Genomic DNA, 21,739 nt, shown 5'->3' with positions numbered 1-21,739 from the left:
TATCGTTATGAAGAGTGGCATAACAGAGTTCATTCATTTGCGGAGAGAAAGAGAGAGAGAGAGAGAGAGAGAGAGAGAGGTTGAGCTTTATTGAGATGAATAGGAGACATTAACAGCATTTTCAATATCAAATCGGAAAACAAATGCAGGTTAACTGTCGAACACTAGACAGATGAGAATTTACGGGTCTTTTGATAACCTGGTTAACAGCTCGTAATAGTTGTTGATAATAGTTTAAAAATGTAAAACAATTTGTGGTAAATCAAAGTAAGTAAAGTCTAACAGATAATATGTAAAAAACACAATTACTAGTCAAAATGATTAAAAGAGTAAAATAAATTTGAAAAAAATCCATAAATAAACATTGTTTGTATCATAGTTTATATTTTTTTTTTGATAAGAAATTCTATGACTTCTGAAAATCTGGTCTGTGTTTGTTATTATTTTATGAAATAAATAATGTATCAATCCTATCATACTATATTGACTGTAATTATTTCATTTTTTTTTCAAAGTATTAAACAATTTAATCGAGTAGTTTGATTAGAAAACTTCCTCCTTCGTTCGTAAAACTAAAAGTTGACAACACATTTCATCATACAAGCAAACCATGATTGAAAGCGAAACTTTCTGTCGAATAGCAATAACAAGTGTAACAAAAGCTCATAAAAATCACAACAACACACAAAAGGAATACAGATAGTGGAAGAAAAAGTTCAACTAAACCGATCAACTGTGACTGTGTAAGTAAAGTGTGCTCAGCTAAACTGAACAACAACTAAACAACTGTTTAGCGAAAAAAAATGTAAACGACTCCCGAGGCACAAGCTAGACGATCGAAATGTGTAAAAACAAACAACTGTGTCTAATTTTACACGGTTCACCGGCTCATTCAAGAATCATTCCGAGTGTGGGTGGGGACGGTCGCAAAGCTGCCGTGTGTGTGTTAGCGTGCACGTGTTCTCGTGTGTTTGTTTTGCAGAAACAAAAAAAATGATTCAAAGGTCGACGATATCGGTAAGGCGGCCCGCCTACATACACGCTTAAGAGGGCAGCCCCGAGAGAGGGAGAGAGAGAGAGAGAGCGAGCGAGAGTGAGAGGGACTGGATGATACGATGATGATGGAAAGGATACACACAGTTTAGGGCGTAATTACCGTTCTTTTGTCTCCGGACACGAACACCTTCCACTCGACGTGCGCTTTACCCCTGAGCAATAGGCGGATGGCTGGAACGAGAGGCACGAGACAGCAAAACAGAGTGTGTTAGAGAGAGAGAGAGAAAGAAAAAAAGCAAGGTAAAGAGTCAGCTAAAAAGGAACGAGGCACTAGCACTTTACTACGGTGCTTACTAAGAAGCTTTTTGCACGTGGAGTACATGAAACAAAGAACGGTTTGGTCGGTCGGTCGGTAGCTCGGTTCCCCGACGCGGGTTGCGAGGCCGAGGGTCGTGTGGCAAGGGTTTTGGCCGGAAAATGGCCACGGTGGCGTGTGCCGGGTGGATGGATCTTTTGCCTCGATTGAACTAGGAATGTGCGGCGTTTCGTGCAAATGGTTAAAGTTTCGTGTTTGTGTGTGTGTGTGTGTGTGTGTGTGTGTGTGTGTGTGTGTGTGTGTGTGTGTGTGTGGAGGTATGTGTTGAGCAAAATGTCTTTGTGTGTTTGCGTCCTGTTGAGGTATGGTTGAGGGTAGCTCGTTTGTGCCTGGTTTACCTAATGTCGTTGTTTTCACTTTTGCTATAATTCCTTCGACATTTTGTGCTGGTGGGTAGCTTCTTACAGTGTTGCACAGAAACGGAGCGACATCAATGCAGCTAGACAAGTAAGCCAATTATGTAATGGGGATTGCATACCTTTGGGCGTCAAAGTAGCACACTAACAAAATTGGTAGATTTGGAAGCTTTTTAGCTTTTTTAAACTTAAAAAAGGCTTAACAGTTGAGTTTAGAAATTCCCCTGTTTTGATTTATATTTCTTCTTGGTGATGCTGCGCAGCACAAATCTGGAGTCTTTTTTATTGACCATCACTGTACGCAAACCGCTTCATACTTCAATGGCATGAGCGTAATCTCCGTCCACAACCGTTCCGTTGACGATGGATACCCCCGACGGTTTGGGAGGGGAAAGAATTACTTAAGAGGAACGAGGCCGGGTGCAGAAACATGAGAGCCTTTCCCGCATCCCAAAGCGGAAGGATGCGAACAGGGTACAGTTCTTACCGGTCAGCATCACTGCCGTGTGTGTGTGTGAGCGGAAGGTGTATGACTCCAACGTGATTACGACGGATGTATGTGTGCCTGTGGCAAGTGTAACCAGAGGATGACAGGATGTCTCATGTCATGTCACCTCCATGGAATGTCGCAGTACCGGCCGAAGCCATGCGAGTCAAGGAGTCAGTGTGAAGTGGATTCTCCCTTTCGGTACCCTTGTACGGGGTGTGTAGAATTTTCGGGCACGATAAAACCGAGGGAGTCGGTGTGATTGGAGCGAAGAAACGGGATGCCGACGCGTGATAACTGAGCTCCAGCTCACGCACCGCTCCCCATGTGACATGTGTAGATTATGTCGAAAAGCTAACAATGATCAGGTTTTTTTGGTGTTTGTTTGAGGAGGTAGTAGGACAACCTGCTAGCGAATAGGGATGAATTCCTTGCCTTATGTGCTGCTATGGGTGTAGGTGTGCTTTTACGTTGCTACTTGAGGGATGTAAATTTGTACATTTGCTAAATTACGGACAAGATACAGTTTCGTGTGTATCTTGTCCCCTTTTTTAGGCTAATACGTGTCCCTGGGCGTGGGTTTTTGCATAGGAAGAAGTTCCTGCAACAAAGGTAAACATTGTGCCATATTGTTGAGCTTGAAAGGCTCCTGGCCGTGCTTGTTTGGGGTTTGTTTGTGACTTGAAATGGCAACTGTTTAGCAACTAGATGGTAGCAAACAGGACTTTTTCTTGGCTCAATAATTAATTTTTCTAGAGAAAGTGGACCTGGACGAGACTTTGAGACCTAAAAGCATGAGGTTCGTTAATATTAACTTTTGTCATCTTGCAAGCACAGTCACTGCCCTGGGGTGATTTAGAAAGTCTCTTAAATGCAGGTCGTGAAAGCTTTACATCCGGGCACTAGTAGTTACCCTGTGGCGGCATCACTCTCCTCATGTGTGCGTGTCTGTGTTCAGTGCTATGCTTAGTGCAGGGTGGCTTAAGTCTATCCCGGATTTACTGTCTTTTATGATGTGTTCTTCATGATAATACAACTTTCATTATTGTTTTTTTTTTTGGTTGTGAAGCGCATGAAAAAGCGCTTGCACAGTGATGAGGCGGAAAGTGCGAGCTTCGAGTGCGCGAGCACACCAATAGACATGTTCGTGCACTTAGCGCATACTTACACTTGAGCTTGAAATTTTCCGTCGTGTGCATTATGACTCGCCCCGAGAGCACTTCACCGGCGTAGTAGTGCTCCTTGTCGAGTCGAATATCGAGCTCTTTGATGTAATCCATGGCAAGCGACCGGCAGGCTGCTGCTGCTGCTAGTGCTGTTGAGCGTGCCCCGGTAGCAGATTGATTCCCTTAAATGTGTGGCGCTTTCTAGGTAAAAGTTGCTGAAATATTGAGCAGAAGGAAAGAGAGTTTTAAGGGAAAGGGTGAGATAATTTAGAACGTTTTAAATATTTTATTAAAATCAAAGTCGCGATCGGCAGCTGCTAGACGATCACAGTCGATTAAGAATGCTACTTTGCTTTGTGCCGCAGGCGGAAGAAAGTTGAATATTCGCGAGTAATAAAGGATAAGTTTATTGACCTGATGGTAGCTCAAATTTACCAAAAAAAAAAAAAAAAAAAAAAACGAAAGCGAGTGGTAATTAAACGCAAAGTGTAAAATATTCAGCGAAACAAGACAAAAAAAAAACAATGCTGCTAACGCAGTGTTATCCTAGTATAATGAACTTAACACGAGAATAATGGAGACGCCCAGTCGCTCACGCGTTTGCTGACGTTTCCACAAAGTACAGGGAAACATTAGTTGTCCCTCGCAGCGCCGATGACTGTGTTGTAAATTGATTTTAAACGAATATAACCGTGCTGTTGTCGTTTTATCGATCGCTAACACGCATAAAACCATTAACAGCCGACCGTAACCGTCTCCCGTCGGACGAGCGAACGACAGTAACGCTCCTGCCGGGTTCAGTTTTTGCTCCCGTTTTCAGGCGGAAATCGGGTATGTATGTATGTGTGTTTGTGTATGTGTGTGTGTGTGTATTTTCCATTTCAAAACACAATAAAAACCCGACGCTATTACCTCACGATTTTTTTTCTGCCTTGCTGTTTGATTGCTGCCGCTTGGTGGAAAAGCAAGAATCGAATGGGTGAAATTAAATAAAAAAGAGAACACCACAACACGCCCTTTCATCTCGACACCCGTGGTGCAGTATTAGAAATAATTGAAGCGAAAATGGAAGAAAATATAATTTCATAAGTCTCCACACGCAGAGAGCAAAATTGATGCGATACGGGAAGGTGGGGCAAGGAGGCAAAGCAGCATAGCGCTCGAGACTCCCGCGTACATCAATTATCCCGCTCGCCACGGTGGAAGAAAGGTAGCAAAGGACTTACGGTGCAGGATTGTTAAAACATTTCCACAGACAAACGCACAGGCAAAAGCGTTGCAAGCGGGGTTCGCCTCGGAAAAGCGTGAAAATAATTTCAAACAAGCGAACACAAAAGGGCGAAGGAACGCGCAAACGGAATGAGTTCAAACACGCTTTGCAGCGGCAAAGCAAATCGTCGGCAAAAATGGTGGGGAGTCGGTATGTGCGTGCCTTTCTTTTTCTTGGTTGCTTTAGTTTGATTTTTGTTGCCGTTGTGTGTGTGTTGGCTCTCTATCAGAATTAGCTTCTTGGTGGTGTCTTGGTGCTTCGCCGAAGGTAAAAGTAATGTTTGATGGCATCCCAAGAAACTTATAACTTTTTGTTGTTGTTGTTGTTGTTGTTGCTGTGCACTGCCCGGTATGAGTTTCAGCAAGCAGCGCTAATGAAAAACGCAGCTCAAGCTGAACGGAACTCTATAACGGAAAGGTGAGAGCAAAAGCAAACGCTTCGCTTGGTACGACGTAATCGGTTTGATGTGATTGTTTTCTACCCTGCTGTTGCTTGCTGTTAGTCTTTATTCCTGCAACAAAAGCAAGTAAATTACACTGAGAAGAAAACAAAACAATGAGGACACAGCGACGGCTCCTCAGGGCAAGTGCACGCAAGTGTCGTTAAAGTACTGACAAAGCTTATTAACAGCGCAAGCACAGCGGATACGCTGAACGAAAACGATCCCGCGTCGAACGTAGATCAAAGTGATTGCGTCGGCCCTGGGCACACCGGACCGGACCGGGGGGTGCCTCCATCGATGTTCGTCGGAATGTTCGAGCAAAAATTATGTTTCCTCACGAACTTTCTACCTTTGACCGGGTGCAGATTGGTAGGTAGAAAGGAACGAGAAGTGCTCAATGATTATTAAACAGAAGGAAGTTGTTACAAATACCTTCATCAAGGTTATGATTTTTGTTTTTAGCTGGGAGAGGAAAAAAAAAATAATAAAATGGGTTGTCTAGACAAGGTGCAGGTACTTTTTCTTGTGAATTTAAAGGTGAAAATTTTAATAGCAAATAACACGGTTCACCTGATTGGAATTGACGATTTCACCAGATGATGATTTCTAATTGGAAAGAGCATTTGAAAGTGGCCAATGATGGTAGGAAAACCGTCGTACGTCTTCCAGGGTCCGATGCGCCTAAAGGTATGCAATTAGCGTGGCATAGATGATCGTTTACTTTACCACGAAAACGTTCTGCTTGCAGTAAACTCATTGATTCGTAGTTTATTTTTGTAATTCCAGCTAAAAATACATCCAACCCGATGCAATATCCCAAAATGCAAACCACAATAAGAAAAACGATGGGCGTTGTTTCCTCCTCCCACGATAGCGAAATCGATTCCAATGAAGTAAAACAGAGCACGCGGTGTTTCAGAGCAGAGGTTCCGTTTTTTCCGGCGTTCCTTCCCGGAACTCCATGTATCCAATAGGCTGGGACTTCGGTTTTTAAGCGTATTTGCCATAGATTACCGCGAACTAATTCAAATTATGTGACCGAAAAACGTTGTTTTTCCCCAAATTGCCTACCGAGAAGATGAAACGATAAACCAGAGCTAGCCCGAGCGTGACATGCCCGAGTGGCGAAAGCAAACAACCGCAGGAAAGAAAGAAGCTGGCTCGCCTCCGTTGTATGGATGGGAATGGTTTTCGGCTGCCCCAATCGTCGGGTTTCCCCGGTGGCCCCATTCATTGGTCGGTTTCATTTGTCTCAAGAAAAATGATGACCTAAAATGTGATTGAAAAAGTTTACGTGCCGCACCCCGCGCATTGCCCCGGTAGGCGTCAGATCATTTCGGGGAATAAAACGAGCACGACGAGGACCGTTTGCGAAGCGGGTATGCTGAGGGCGGGATATGTTTTCCCATTCGGCAAGGACATAATTTATCCCAACCCCGGGGAAGCCCCTTTTCAAATGAATGGGACTCCTCTGCCCTTTTGTATTGGCTGCGTTCATTTCTTTCTGTTTCGGTGGATTGTGTGGTTTTTTTTTCTTTTTACGCGAAGGTTGCGCCGGTGAATGAAGCAGCATAAAAGCATCCGACGGGTTTGTTTACCTTCACGCCAGCAAATCGTGTACGTGAATATGCTGGAGCGAATATGTATAACGCCACACACACTCATACGTGGAACCGCATTGGGTGTAATGTTTTCACCCATTTTATTGTCAACGCGAGCTGGAGGGGGAAGCCTGTTTGATTTTAGTATGCTCTTACTCACTTGCACACGCACATAAAGAGGGGGAACGGGCTGTCAGAAGCTTTTGCTTTGTGTTCATCCCGAATGAGTTTTGGTTTATGAGTCCTGGGGTCTTATTGGTGACCCGTTTCATTTGACGGGGGTTTATTTTGTGGTCGTTTCTTCCATCGGTGCGGCTGAAATCTCGCTCATCACGCTCCCAAACACCCCAAGCCCCTTGACAAATAATGGCGTAATGATTAAATTAGATTCGGTTCGTCACGGAGCGCAGCACTCGCCGAACGCTCCGTCATCGTCAAGCGGGCATCTCCCAATTGGGGCTCATCGTAACTATTTCCCCTCCATCAGCGACAGATGAGATTGTTAAAGTTTGTTCAACGTGTCTGTATGTGTGTGTGTGTGTGTGTGTGTGTTGTTTCGGGAACTAGACCTCGAATGCATTGAAGCGATGAATTTGACTCTGTGGTTAAGCTTTTTCCTTCTGCCATCGTGCGCGACCTAATGTCAAAAGTTTGCGGGCGAATTTAATAGAATGAGCGCCATTGGATCCATGGCTCTGCCAGCACCAGGGGCGTCGAAGGTGCGGTTCAGCAGGACACGCAAGGCAAAAGGCACAAATGGTAGGAAATTAGTAGCACACAGGGAGATACCTTTCCCTTTTGCTCGGCTTGGGGCTTGGGGCTCGGGGAAAGTATCGTTCAGTATCCATCAAGCGCCACGGGTGCCAAAATGGCACGTCCGCGTTGAGAGGGGCACGACCTGAATGCATGGAACTTTTCCGAAATCCAACGCTGACAAGTGACAGTGGACGTGATGCGGTTTGGTGAGCAGAATGCAACAGGGGAGCCTTTTTCCCGGAATATCATATCATTGAAGCGTGAACCGTATTGTGCTGCTAAACGGGACCGTGCGGGGCTCAATGTAATTAGAGATTTTGTTGAAAAAGATGAAATAATGCCGGGAAAAAGAAGAATCTTTCAGTAGAAAATTATTAATTGCTTAAAATTGAGTCACAGAGCGATGCGCATAACCGTTGACGTGCAATAAATCAAATATTTATCTTCATAACGCAGTTTAGCACTGCAAATTGCATACCTGTAGGCGTTCAATCGTAAAAGTTGCCTTAAAGTATGCAATTTGCAAGCGCAACTTGTACGTTTGAGCTGTCTGTATTGCCCGTACCGTCCATAGCGAAATGGTCCAACTTTTCCCATTTATCGACCCATTTGTCAAACGGCGCTTCGGCGTTTGAAGCCGCGCGACTGAACGCAAATAGGCATGCAATAAACAGCGCCACGGGACACACTCACACACCGCTCGAGTTTTGCGTCAACACGCTTCGAATCGCACACTGGACTGCCGTCCAGGCTAATCGGATCATAATCACTTTTCGACGATCCTCTTATCCACCCGGCAGGCGACGTGCACCGTCGATGGGGCGGTAATGGGCCCACGTCCACGCCCCCTTCCTTCCCGCGTCCATTGCCGCGGTCTTATGAATATTGATTAATGGAAAGTTTTCCCACTAGCATCCCCGGGGAGCAAACTAGTAGTTTCGCGAATAGATATCGGTGCCACTTGGTCCCGCGCGTAGAGTGACATGCGCTCACTAGCTTTGTGTGTGTATGTGTGTTTGTGTGCGCGTTGCCCGTTTTTATACTGCTACTGTCATGTGGTTTCGTTCGGTGCCATTAAAGAAGGTCGCACGACACGCTACGTTCGCGTGCTTTCGAGATGAAGCGCTTTGAGCGCGAAGCGAGCCAAGCGAATATTACCATGTAAATATTCGATTCGATGGAAAACCCGGAGCGATGGCAGAGAATATTGAAATGTAAAGCGACGACCGTGTGTGCGAGTAGCACTTTGCATAGGATTATTATTGAGGATTGAGCTGCCGGCTGGCGTGATCCAATCGTTCGCATTCTTCGCGCGAAATCGGCTGCGGTTGTCGGGAGTGGCGCTTGGTGGGGTGTAAAAAGCACACGCCTACTTCACGCTTCAAGCAGCCAGAAAAGAGCTGCCGCTGTTCAGATACTCCTGGTTCCTGGTACCCGGGTACTTGACTAAAAACCCGGCCGGTGAGATCGAGTGGCTTTAGTGCGGTGGCGCTCGTCGAGATTTTGCTGCTGCGAGATGAGATTCAAGATGATAAGATTATTATCGGTTTTATCGCCTGACTTGTCGGCCTTGTCAGCACGCTGCTCCTATCAACACGCTGGTAAGGTGAGTTGGTTAGAGAATGGGGGGTAAAAAGGCTCCGGAGCGATAGGGAAGAAAGCTGATCAAAGCGATTCTCTAATTTATGCCAAGAGTAAGTGCTAAAGCAGTAGCCAGTAGTGTTGCGATTGAGTGTCTCATTAACATTTAGCAAATTCCATTAAGAACGGAGGGGTGCTTTACTGGATTTTTTCATTAGTTGTAGCTTCCTTTTACGGAAAGTTTACAAAAAATACCATTTGTTGTAACAAGTTAAGCGTAGATGTGATATAATGTAGAAAAATTTGCCTTAAAGTATGCAATTTGCATTGAAAAATAACTTTACGAATCAAGTTCATACGTACAGCTCCTAAAAGTATGCTATAGTTAAATAAACAATGACATAAACATGACATTTCATTCATGGTAGTCTCACGTCATTTGAATATTTGTTTTATTTAAAAGCATCAAAACTCCAATAAACCATTACTTCCCTTCTCGAAACGCAGTATTGTGGGCAAGAAATCTCTTGAAATATTTAAATCGCTTCAAAGTGAATCAAATCAAGCGGGACAAAGCGGTCAAAATAAAGACAAGCAAAACGCAACTTTCACACTGTCAAACGGTCCCACGAGAACTATTGCACAAAGGAAAACCGGGAAAAGAACCCAACAAGCATCGTGCAGGTTGGATTTGGAAGACTAAAGGACGGTCGACGGACTCTCTACCCCTCGTACCACGATGGTCGTTTCGATTTGCGTGCGTGAGAATCACGTTTACAGATGGTCGGTCGCACCAGGGATGCATGCATGTGCGAACTCGATCAGCCCAAACACCACCCCAAAAACGGGTGCTCCCGTTAGATTGTGAGCAGAACAAAAAAGGATCCCAAATAAAAGTTCGTTTCGCATGATGCGGTACACAAACGCATACACCCTCATAAGAGCAGCAGGCGCAGGCAAGTTCGCAAAGTGGAAAGCGCAATAACCGTATCAATTTCGGATACGAACCATTTGCGCCCCAGCGCGTGAAGTGCGTGCGTGAAGTGGTGGAGCTTTTGCGGTAGAGCAGTCAAACAAAAGCTGGAACCAACCGGTAAAGTTGGTGCGAAGTACGTTAAGAATTGGGGAAGTTTGAAGACCACATACACATATTTTTTTTTTGCTTTGCGTGAAGGGAATGGTGTAAAGGAGTGGAAGACACACGTTTTCTTTTATTTCGTGCGATTTGTGTTTATCAATATTCGATAGCGTTGCTTTTATTGTTTGCCCTGGTGCGTTGGCCATCACGGTCGATTTGGACAGTAATGGTGTTAATTATTATGCCATTTCGAAGAAGATAGAGTGCACTGTGCTAAAAGCCCCCAAATGTATGCAATAACTTTGATTGCAATAGATATCGTAAATCAGAAAAAAAAATCATAGTAAGCGGACGGAACAAAGGAACAAAGTTATGGTGATTGCATACTTTAAGGGGCTTATTGAAGATATAGTTTTTAATTACCATATTATCTTAGAAAGTCTCGTGTTATGTTGTTTTTGGGAGAAGTAATAAATTTGATTATTTCTTAGATTCTCATATTTTTACACGTGGTTGTTTATTTATTTTCATTAATTTGATTATTTTACCTTTTTTAATTTTTGTAAGAATGCTCCGGCTTTATATTGTTTGTTTTATTTCTTCTACTTACATTTTTAGTATTTACGTATTAAATTTCACATTCTAATAAAAACTAATAAAATAAAAACTTTTTACATACATTAATGCGCTTTTTTCTGTTTCTACCAATCAAATCGAAAACCACGCACACTCAAACATACTGCAATTTAATTTACTTCACACGACCTTGATCAATAAATGGGCAAAGTGGCAGCAATTGGCATGCAATAAATCAATCAAATAAGCAGAAAATGCGAGATCGAGTTAATGTGGCAGCATTTGCTTGCATGGAAATTACACATGCGTACCGATTTCCCACGTCAGCCAAACCCCCGCACTGCAACAGTGCTTTCGCATCCACATCAATCCCCGGTAGCCTTCAAATGTCAAATCACTCAAGGTTCGTTCCCCTGTCACGAATCACGGTCTGGCAGCAGGCAGATAGGGCCACCAATTACGCCACCCTCAGCCTCCGACACAGATAAGACAACGGATCGAACGGCATCCCGCCGGGGTGAGCACTGAAATGGGTCTTTAGTGTGTAGGTGTATGTGTGTTTGTATGTTGAAGCGCCTGAGGAAGCCCATCTTTTTTTGTTCTCATTCTACGGTTCTGCCCGCCTTACTTTGACCTTTAATTGAATTTCTAATCAGGTGATTTATTGTTTTGTTTACTAATGTGTACATGTGCCGTTCTCCGGCGCTCCAGCGCCATTTGCCCTTCACATTAATGGCAGGGGATGAGGCGTTAGCATTCAACTTTTGGTTCCTGGTATAATTCTCCCAAGAATTGACTGCTTTTTGTTCCGTTTAGTGTCCTTGAACGGATTTCTCTTTCTCTCCCTCTCCTAAAAACACGTATCGCAGCATATTGTGTGGCTGTGTGGGTTGTGTTCTGTTGGTGAAGTTTTACTTTCACTATCGGACACAAAGGCGTTCCCCCAAAAGCTTTCTCACAATGCCGAAAAAAATAACCTATTCAACATCAATGGTATACCGTTTTATTGCTCTCAATTTTGGGTTCTTGACGAGCCTTTTTTGTTGTTGTTCCTCTCAGTTACCCGATAAGCAGGAAAGCACAAAAAGAGGGAAAACGAAAACAGTTCCAGCGGAACTTATTTTTTGCACTTGCGCTACCCCAAAAGCAGCTTTGATTGTACCACACCAATAACAAGTGGAAAGTACTCCACGGATATGGTGGTGAAGCAAAAATAAAATCGCAACCACTTGTCTGTTTCGTGTCGTTTTTCACCCTTATAGCGGGGAGTTTTGGCCATCCCCTCGCTTTTTTTTGGTTTGGTTCAGCTGTCCTGAAAGTTGTGTAGATAAATTGTGCTTTTCTGTGTGTGTACGCTCTGAAGTAGAAAGCACCAAAAAGCAGTGGATTAAGATTTCCCACTGGCATAGCAGGAAAAAAGAGGAGCGTTCGGCACTCTTTTTTCCAGGTTCCTGTCATTTCTTCCTTCTGTTTTGTGTTGGCCACACCGTCCGAATCCCGGGGAGAGAACGTGACACTGGTGGGCTTCGGTGGACTTTGGCCCAACCCGACGGACGGCTTACAGGGGTTTTTGGTGGGTTCAGTTCGGGACACCGCATTGCCCGGGTGGCATCATTTCTGCTCGATTGCCCATTTTTTGGGTGGAGCGTAGCCAATTCTCCCCGGGCTCCCCAGCAGAAGAAAGGCAATGAAAACATTGAACAAGCAGAAATGGGGAAGCGGTGGATGCCTTAAGCAGCCCCAAAAACGGTGGAGTTTTTCAATCGAGTTTAAGTTCCGTGTTTTTTAAACGACGGGGTTGAGTTTGGGAATTGTTCTGCTTTGTCTCCTTTCCAATCGATATGTATTCCCCGAGAATGCTTTGTTGCATTATGCTGCTTTGTTGTTTAGATTCATTTTATTTTTGTGTTTGTTTGTTTATTTCCCCCCAATCAACCTTGTGTGGAAATGGTTAATTTTTTGCTCTACAAAAAACACAGCTTTTCTTCTCCATGTGTGTTTGTGTAACGAGAAGAAAGAAGCCGACTTTAGTGCGCCATTCCATATGCATACACACTTAACACGTTCCCATAAATTGCGCGACGTGATGCAATCACGCAAGAAGGCGGAATTAATCCACCGGGAAGCGTAAGATGGCTGCGAGCGGGCGCCTAGTAAGCGCGTACCGTCGGGCTAGTAACCATCGTTGGCACAGCAAACGGTAGCTCGTACCCGCTCGGTTGGTAGACGCAACGGTAATGTTTCTCCATGTACACATCACGTTCCGTTTATTTGAAGCCTTTCATTTTATGAGCATGCTGCTCGGTTTTCCTATCGCCCCGGGTAGGGGGCAACAAAACCGGGGCAAGAAGTGTGGCTCTATTTCATATTTAATGCATTTTATTGCGATTGCTTTTGACGCAACTTCGAATGCTAGTTTCTTGGCTGGCGTAAAGCACGATCCCCTCCCCCCCCCCCCCCCGCATCTGCCTGTGTGCCGTTGCTTGCCACGGGCATTCGTACCGGCGTGAACCGGTGTAGCACTGGCAGTGGGGTTTGGCGTTAATGCGTACCTGTTGGGTGATTGTATCTGAATTTTAGATTTAGAAAAAGCACCTCACTGAACACTGGTATCGATGCTCTAAAAAAGAACGAGGACGAGGGTTTTTGTGGTTTTACAGCAAAGGGGTTTTTATTGGGGAACTAAAAAAGGGGAAACAAAGTACGGCGCTTGCACAATACCGAACCAAAGTGCGATCATAAATAATGCATTACGAAATCTGTATCGCTAAATGGGGTGAGGTTTCGGTTTAAAATGTGCTGACAACGTAATTGTGTAATGGAGATTGCAGTCATTTAGGGGTGGAAAAGGTGGAGGAAGTGCAAACAGTTCTCCGAAAAGTGTGCAACTTAAATAAGATGTGAAGATAAAGCAATCAGATTGATAATAAGAACAAATTGCGTTGATGAATAATGTAACGGACGCTGACCTTTCAGCATCGAATGTGATGAAAAAGGGTTGTGCAGGAGGTTGCTGTTGGTGTAATTGGGCTTTGAGGATTGCATACCATTAGGCGATGTATTAATTGCGAAACGAAGAGAGTGCTTAGGAGTAGGCAATCGACGCTAGGAGCCTAATCAAAAGTTGATAAAACTGTGAGTCATATTTTACTTTCATTTCTTAAGCAGTGCTGATAGTGAAATGGTGCTATGAAGGTTGCATACATTTTGGCGAAAATAAAGTAGAACGATCTGAAAGCGCCAGAATTAGTAAACTTATCAGCAATCTTTTGATGCTGCTAATGGTGCTAAAAGTGTAATTGCATGGTTGCATACATTTTGGCGCAAATTAATTTACCTAACAGTATGCAAAAGATGTTAAAATTCAGCGCTATGGTAAACCTTTATTACATTGAATAAGTTTACCCATTTGGAATATCTTTCAACCACAGTTAAGCTTGTCCACCTTAGCTTCACCGTCTTTCAGTCGTATCGCTTCACATCAGATAACCCTTTTTCCACACGCTGGGCAGATAAATGCTTCAGTAAAACGAAATCGTCCATTTCGAAATGTTGCGTTGAAAGCTTCAGTGGGGGTAGAATAGTTTTAGTGATAGCACCACCCGACTACACTCGCCCCTTTCACTGTACCGCCTTCCCCTCAACTCCCATCCCATCCTTTTAAAGAATTAATATATGAATGCAATGCATGCGTGATACTGCATTTAAAAGCTCCCCGGTCTGCTCTGTCAGTTTCCAGTGCCAGGAGGGACGTTTGCATGTTTGTAAGGGACGGTGCTGCCAACCATCACCACCACCACCACCACCACAGTACGCTGAATGTAATTATATATTACTGTTTGTATGCGGGTGGTTCTGTAGCTGTGTTGTTGTTGTTGTTGTTGAGGTAAAGTTTCCTCGTTTTTTGTTGCATCACTTCGGGGAAGTTCGCTAAAACGGGGTTGGTAAAACCTCATGAAAATGAAAGCAGTACGAATGTGAAGCTTCAATTGAATTGCAACCTGACTCCATAAAGTCAAAGACTCACACACACGCCCACAACCTTCAGCATAAAAGCTTTTCCCTTACTCTCTCTCTCTCTCTCTCTCTCTTTCTCTCTCTATATTTCTCTCTGTCTCTCTCTTTCACACTGTACGGGAGCCTTTTGCGTGCAACAGTTAATCAGAAAATTCCATTCTCCGCACTAGCAACAGCGCTATTTGCTGACGGTTTCGAGTGAAGTACATGAGGGCGAAAGGATCAAATTGAATTTGGCCTCGCTCTCGCCGGTTGTAAGCTGGCACAAAAGCGCACCGAGCGGTTGCAGTTGTTGCAGTTGCTATTGTTTTGTTTCGTTTGTGTGTATGTTTATTGCCCTTAAGCTGTACCGCTGTAAGAAAGGGAGAGCTTTGAAGCAAACATTTATTGCACCACTTGAGTGTGCGGGCGCTTTTTATTGCTTCAGCGCTAATAGTGCATCTTTTGGGGCACACATGGGAGCGGTACAGTACACCCAACCCATAATGGCACCGCGTTAAAAAAAGGCATTGCATTATGTAAAAATGTGTTTTCTTTAGCGCTCATGCGCTTTTTTTAATTTTAACTATTTGCTTCTCCATTCGTTGTGTGCACATGTTGGGCATGGAAGAGCAAATTTAATTAAATTCCCACAACATGAACGCTGGCAAATGCACATCGGATGGGCCCCACACTCGGCAGCTGGACCAATCATGATACTCAGAACACCGATCGGCACACATCCACATCGTCGCCTGGTTGAAAACGCATCCGAATCTGAACACCACATCCAGGGCGCGCGTGCCGGGAGAAGAATGGCTCACGCGAGCATACATTTTCTTCCAAACAAGCACCATCCATCCGCGTGCTCGGGAAGCGAGTTGACATGGTAATGGATGGGCCGCGCGAAAGCCTGCGACCCGGGGATTACAGGGGCGCGCGCGGACCGCTGAGGGTCAACGGATGACTTCACCCATGCGGCAACGGCGTTTGGCCGATTTTGTTCGCTTCTCGCAAGGAAACGGATCGAAATCCTTCTCCAGCATCCCTCCCGAGCAGGGAGTAGCTGTGGCAACACAATGCGATTCAGCTGTGGCAGAAGTGATTGGATTGGCAAAACCGGGAATGTTCTTCACTTTTTGTGTTCGTTTTTGGCCGAAAAGACGAAAAGTTTATGATGAAGCTGCTGCTGGCTGCTGCTGTTTGGCTTTCCAATTCCAAGAGAACTCCACGCGCACGGAGGGGACAACGGTGTCTAGTAGCAAAACGGAAAGACACACACACACACACACACACACACCAGGAAAATGGGGACACTCTGTGTTGCTCTTTTTTTCTTTTCGCTATTGTTGCTTGGTGTTCACGTTGGTGGAATCTCACGGCAAGCACGTGGATCGGAATGTTGCGAAGAAAATGATATTTCACACAATTTTGCACAATCGGGCGGGCAAGGCAAACCCGCTGCCCTGTATTTCCCAATTTGCCTTTTGCCAGCGCAAACAGATAGCTGTCAGCGCGCGGTGATGGAGCCGAGCCGAGAGCGACTCAAAATTATGTAAATTTGCCTGTGCCCGTTCGCGCGAGCCATTCTTACAGCCGTACCGTGCCGGTGCCATGCCGTCGAAGCTTGCAATGATTCGGCGATGACTGCGAACGTGAAATTGTGGAATTGTTGGGGGAGAAAATAAAATTGTCATAAATGAAGAATGTGGCACGGGAATGTTTAGGGGCAAAATATTTTGGGGCGGGCGAGCGAGCGAGCTAGCGCAAATTTATGGAAATATTTGTGTGACGCTGCGGTGCGCACTAGTTTTGGTTGTATGGTGCGATTGAATTTGATTTGCTTACATTGCGCTAATGCGAGGAGCTAATTTGGGAACCAATCTACTTGCCATTGCTAATAAACAGTTTAGGGTGGTGTGATTATAACAATACCAATATAGGCTGTGATTGACTGCAACGCAAGGTGTTTTGGGGTGGTGTTTTTTGCACGTTTTTCGATGTAAAATGTAATAAATACCTCATAAACAACAGTACGTACATTGAAAGCTTTTAAGAAGCTATTTTTATTGCGAAGCGCCTAAATGTATGCAAAAATATAGGTGAATCAGATCATAGAAGAATGAAAAACGACATTTTGCATACCTTCAGGCGCTAAGTGATATTATTGAAAGCTTTTATTGGTTCGTTTATAAAATAAAGAAGTGAATTATGATAAAGTTTAGCTTATTGAAGAAACATTAATAATGTAAATTGAATCTCCCAGAACAGCATCAGACAATCCACTCAAAGCAGCAAAATTGTAGCCATTAAATCGACTGTAACAAGTTTAGCAAATTGCTACCGGCCCAACTTTGCCTTTAATTAATGACTTTGACCACATTCTTAAAAGCCACCATATCCTGCAAACCCCCCATCGGAAAACAAGTTTTGGTGCAGTAAAACATCGCTCTTCGTGCATTCCCGCCTGTGTACAGCCTGTGAGCCATGTTTTAAGTGACAAATTTTAAATTTGCATCCATTTGTTTCCCTTCTCATTTTGCATGCACCCCTCCCGCCGAACCACACGCCTTCAGCCAGCCCCAGACTTACCGAAAAAGTTCTTAACCGATGACGAGCGATGCGATGTGACGGTGATAAAATCCAAAAACTCTTCTAAAACACTGAACAAACACCTGCGCTTACGGTGCGCTCGGCTCTGCCTCTGCCTGTCGGGCTTCGTGTGTTTTACCAGTGTGGATTATCGCTGGAAGGCGCCGGCAATATCCGCAGGGAATTTTTGTCCCCCACTTCCTTCTCTTCTCACCTTTCCTTGCACTCCTGCAACACGCACATACACACACACCACACAGCACAAGGGGCAGAGCACACCCAGAGGCCCAACGCCCCAGTGATGACGCGCACAATTAAGCACCAATTAACGATTCACCACGAGCGGGAAAGTGCCTGAAATCCCCCCCTCCCACGGGTCCCTTGCTTCCTGCCGATGGGTAAGAGCGTAGAATTATGACACCAACCACAATCCGCAAACAGCGTGTATCCTTTTGTGCACGCGTGTGCGTGATGGGATCTTCTTTTTTCTTCTCTCTCGTTTTTTGGCGCACTAAAAACACTGGCGTAAAGCAGGCGTATTTCGCATTTACCGCGTAAAAACACAACGACGCCACAACAACGGTGACACACCTCGCAAGGGCTCGCAAAGAAGGCAATGTTGTACGCGCGTTCGTCTGTCCGTGTCCGCACCGTCGCGCGAACGAATGTTAACTGATGTGCTTGGCAGCATGCCGCTTCGCTGATTGCATCCTTCAGGCAAGCCCTGCCACGGAAAGCCACGGGTGATGACGTCGTTGAAACGGTCGGAATTGTTCGGTTTAAATTCGGGTTCGCTTCGGAGATGGATTGTTTGGAAACCGAAACGGAGACGGTAGCGTTTCGTATTTTGTTTCTATAAAGAAATTAAAAATATTTTAATAAAATCGATTAATTTAAAATAACCACAAAAAAACTTAAAATTTCGAAAAATTCTAAATTCATTCTATTTTAAATAAAAAAAAAAAACAATTAAAAACAACAAATTTACGAACCACCAGGCGTCCGCTTCGATATTCTCGTCCACGATATTTCAGCGCATACTGTGGTTGTGGCGTTTCGAAATGTGCTTTCTAGATGACACCCATACCACTACAGCGCAGTGTCCGTGTATGACGTATGATGACGCTTCGAATAGATTCAGCATTCCGCGTGTGTGTGTGCGAGTGTGTGCGCTTGAGGATGCCCTATTTACCACTTATCCTTTGGCAACCGACGCGTCATACTATATTTGGCGGCAGCTTTGTTGGTGCCAGAGTGCACGCATATTATAATTCGACCATTGGAACTACACGTGGCATTAGCGTTGTGTTGTGTCGATGCATATTTCTACGTCGTTTCTATACACTCACACAATGAAAAGGATTGAACATTTGAATAAAATTTGTAATGATGCGTTTGATGTATATTTATATACTTTTTGTGTTAGTTTTCTATGCGAGTTTATTGTAATATTTTACTTCCATCAAGAACCTGGAATAAACATTAAAAAATTGTAAAAATAATGTCCTTAATTCAACGGAGTAAAATGCCTCTCCATGCTTTCGAAATATAATTTAAGCTGTAAATTACATTGTATCATCCGCAATTAGATCCAACCAGTTTGCGGTTTGTACAAACATGAAGTTACGTAAATTACGCAAAAAACATACTCACACACATCCCCAATGCTGTCCCCGGGACATTACCCGGACTTTGTTATTGTCGCTCGGTTAAATAATTTCTCACATCGTACTTCGCTAACGCCGGCATGCGCTCCCGTTCACTAATGCAAAACTTGGTTGGCTTCATTAGTGCGGATAATTGAAATCGATCCCTGAGCCTGAGGGGCAAATGGCAAGTGGCGAGTGAGGGGGGTTTAATTGAGATTTTCATATCGCTTTTTTCCTCCATTTATTCTCCACAGCCCCCCGCGGGCGGGCTAAAGGATTATGGTACGTGTGCGTAATCCGTGTTTACTGCCCCCCGGCCTTCCAATTACCGAATATCTTTGAGGGGTGGAAAAACACAGAGAGGCGGATACAAAAACAGATGAGCAGAGGAGAATAGAAAGGTGTGAGGAGGGTAGAAATATTTTCAAAAAAAAAAAAATGTAATCGATTATTAAATTAAGGATGTAGTGACTGTGAATGAAATAAGCCCGTGGATTTATGTATTTTTTACGAGGAAAAGCTTTTAAATTGAATCATCAAGCGTTTAAAGAGCATTTTCCGGTTCAGTCAATAAAAGGGATGTTCATTTTTTGCGCTGCGTAATGAAACCCAACTTTAAATAGCAATAATCCACAACATTAAAGAATATCGTTGTTGGTGCAGAAGGATACAGTTTCATGCATTATGTGAAGCAAAATAACGCAATTAATGGGTGCGTTTGAATTATGCAAAAGCGTTGCGAGATCAGGTGCTGAACAACAGCAGCAGGTGACGATGAGCCAAACAACAGGTACACCATTAATTAATAAAATGTATTAAATATCACATACAGCAGTGTCGCCGCAAGGTAACCTTGGGTTGAACGGTTCGTCGTCGTCGTACAGCGCAAACAAGCAGGCAAAACGGTCGGTTCATTACGCTAAAGGCTGTTCAATTAAGCGGAGCGAGTTGCATCGGAAGAGCTGAAAAGTGTAACAAATCAACCCCTCAAAAGATGAAAACATTACAAGTGTTAAGCCGATTGCTTCACCTCAAAACGGTCCTGCTCGGGGTAGTTCCGTTCCACTTTCACCGTTCCACGCTAACGCTCGAGCTACGGCGCGAACTGCTGCTGTACTGCTGCGCGATCGTCATCCTAGGGCCGACGGGCCGCTTCTACATCTATCTGACCACATTCTTAAGAATGCATGGCAAATTTATTGTAGCATTCTATTCGGCCCTTTTCATTGAGCTCTCGGACGTAGTGCTGCTCATCGTGCCGCCGTGCTGCTTGCTTTACCGCCACAAGCAAGTGAAGCGACTGTTCGTGCTGTTGGTAAAGCTTTACCACAACCCTGCAGTGAGTGCTTTTCCCTTCCGACGGTGGTTTCGCACCTGCTTGCTCTTTAATTTGATGTACGAAAGTGCGTACGGTGTGAACTTTTTGCTCAACATTTTCCAACCGGGAAGTACCTTCCATCTAGAAATAGTGAACCTGTTGCTTAGCACTGCGCTGAGCCAGCTGTCGAAGTCGGCCGTCATGCTGATCATGTACGGCAGTGGACAGTACCTGCAGATGGCTTTGGTACAGCTGAAAGAACACTTGTTGCTTGGTGTGCACCGTTCAACGGGTCCAGTGCAGCAAGAAACGTTGAGACAGTTACACGTGCGACCGGCCGGCTGGATGCAGTACTACGGGCAGCTGTGGCAGGTGTGCGAAATCCTGAACGATCTGTTTGGTGTACCGTTGATCACGTACTGTTTGATGTCGCTGATGCACCTGACGTTCATTTGCTACGTGATGTTAACGAAGGTGATGGTAGAGTGGCATAACTTTTCAGTGGTGCAGAATGTTCTGGCAGGAGTCGAGTTGATGTGGACTGTGTTTGAGCTGCTTTGCCTGATGAGGATAGTGAGCACTTTTGCCCGGACGCGGGAAGAGGTAAGTTGTAGTAAGGATGTTGAAGGCTATTGAATAGTGTTTTTATAACGCGATCACATGCATACCTCAACGCACTAAGGCTGAGATCATCTATATATGGGGCTTTGCATTGTGTGTATCTATTGTACTGCTTCTGTCACTGTTGTGGCCAGTAAATTCTACCAACTCTTCATTTTCATGATGTCTTTAGTCCTTAGTACCCCTTTTCTTCAATTTTTTCATTATTGCCCAATATCGCTCTACAGGGCAAAAATAGGGGCAATTTGGTGGATACAGAATTTTTAATATGACCATACCAAGCTTTTTCATACCAAGCTTGGCAGAACAGGCCAAAACATGACTGGACCATTACAGGGTTTTCCAAGTCAGTTTCGAATGTAAAAATTGGTATTCACCGCATCCAATATGTTTTTCAACAGCTGCCAAATGGTTTATTTGTTTCCAAATTGAATTTTCAGTGTTTACACATGATTTTCCACACATCACAAAGAACTGTCATACTCAATCCAGCTTGAGTCGTGTTGAAAATCATGTTGTAGAAATTAAAAAAATATTATGGTGGAAATCAAATATCAGATCGATGTGGAACAACATTTTGCATGCGATGAATAACAATCTTTACATTCGGAACTGACTTGGAAAACCCTGTATGAGACCTAACAAAATGGCAAAATTCGTTTCTTAAGGCACTCTTTCTTATACAAATCCGAATTCATATTCTTATTCGTCACAAACATGGTGGTGTTTTTGTCACATGAACAGATTCCTTACCAAATCATACATTTTTTTTTGCGAATTTATCGGCGAAAACAAATTTAAACTTCTTGGGAACGTTGCCTCAAACATTGCCCCGCTATACAATTTTACCCCCAGGATTTGTTTAAATTGGCTGTCAC

At 44.2% G+C, this 21,739-nt stretch overlaps 1 protein-coding gene across 1 annotated transcript in view; it reads right to left on the bottom strand.

Annotated features, from left to right (window-relative positions):
• Positions 1-18,092, bottom strand: part of LOC1280220 (arrestin domain-containing protein 3) — a 28,731-nt gene extending 10,639 nt beyond the window's left edge. The window contains exons 1-3 of the mRNA XM_061655631.1: positions 17,274-18,092; positions 3,384-3,596; positions 1,157-1,227 (exon numbers count right to left, since the gene is read on the bottom strand). Coding sequence (XP_061511615.1) covers positions 1,157-1,227; positions 3,384-3,495 — 183 coding nt within the window. The 5' untranslated portion in view covers positions 3,496-3,596; positions 17,274-18,092. The remainder of the gene's footprint in view (positions 1-1,156; positions 1,228-3,383; positions 3,597-17,273) is intronic.
• Positions 18,093-21,739: the final 3,647 nt, after the last annotated feature.

Source organism: Anopheles gambiae, chromosome 3 (assembly GCF_943734735.2).
Source record: "Anopheles gambiae chromosome 3, idAnoGambNW_F1_1, whole genome shotgun sequence".
Classification (NCBI taxonomy): domain Eukaryota; kingdom Metazoa; phylum Arthropoda; class Insecta; order Diptera; family Culicidae; genus Anopheles; species Anopheles gambiae.
The sequence above is the reverse complement of the archived record's forward strand: the minus strand, read 5'-3'. Positions and strand labels throughout refer to the sequence as shown.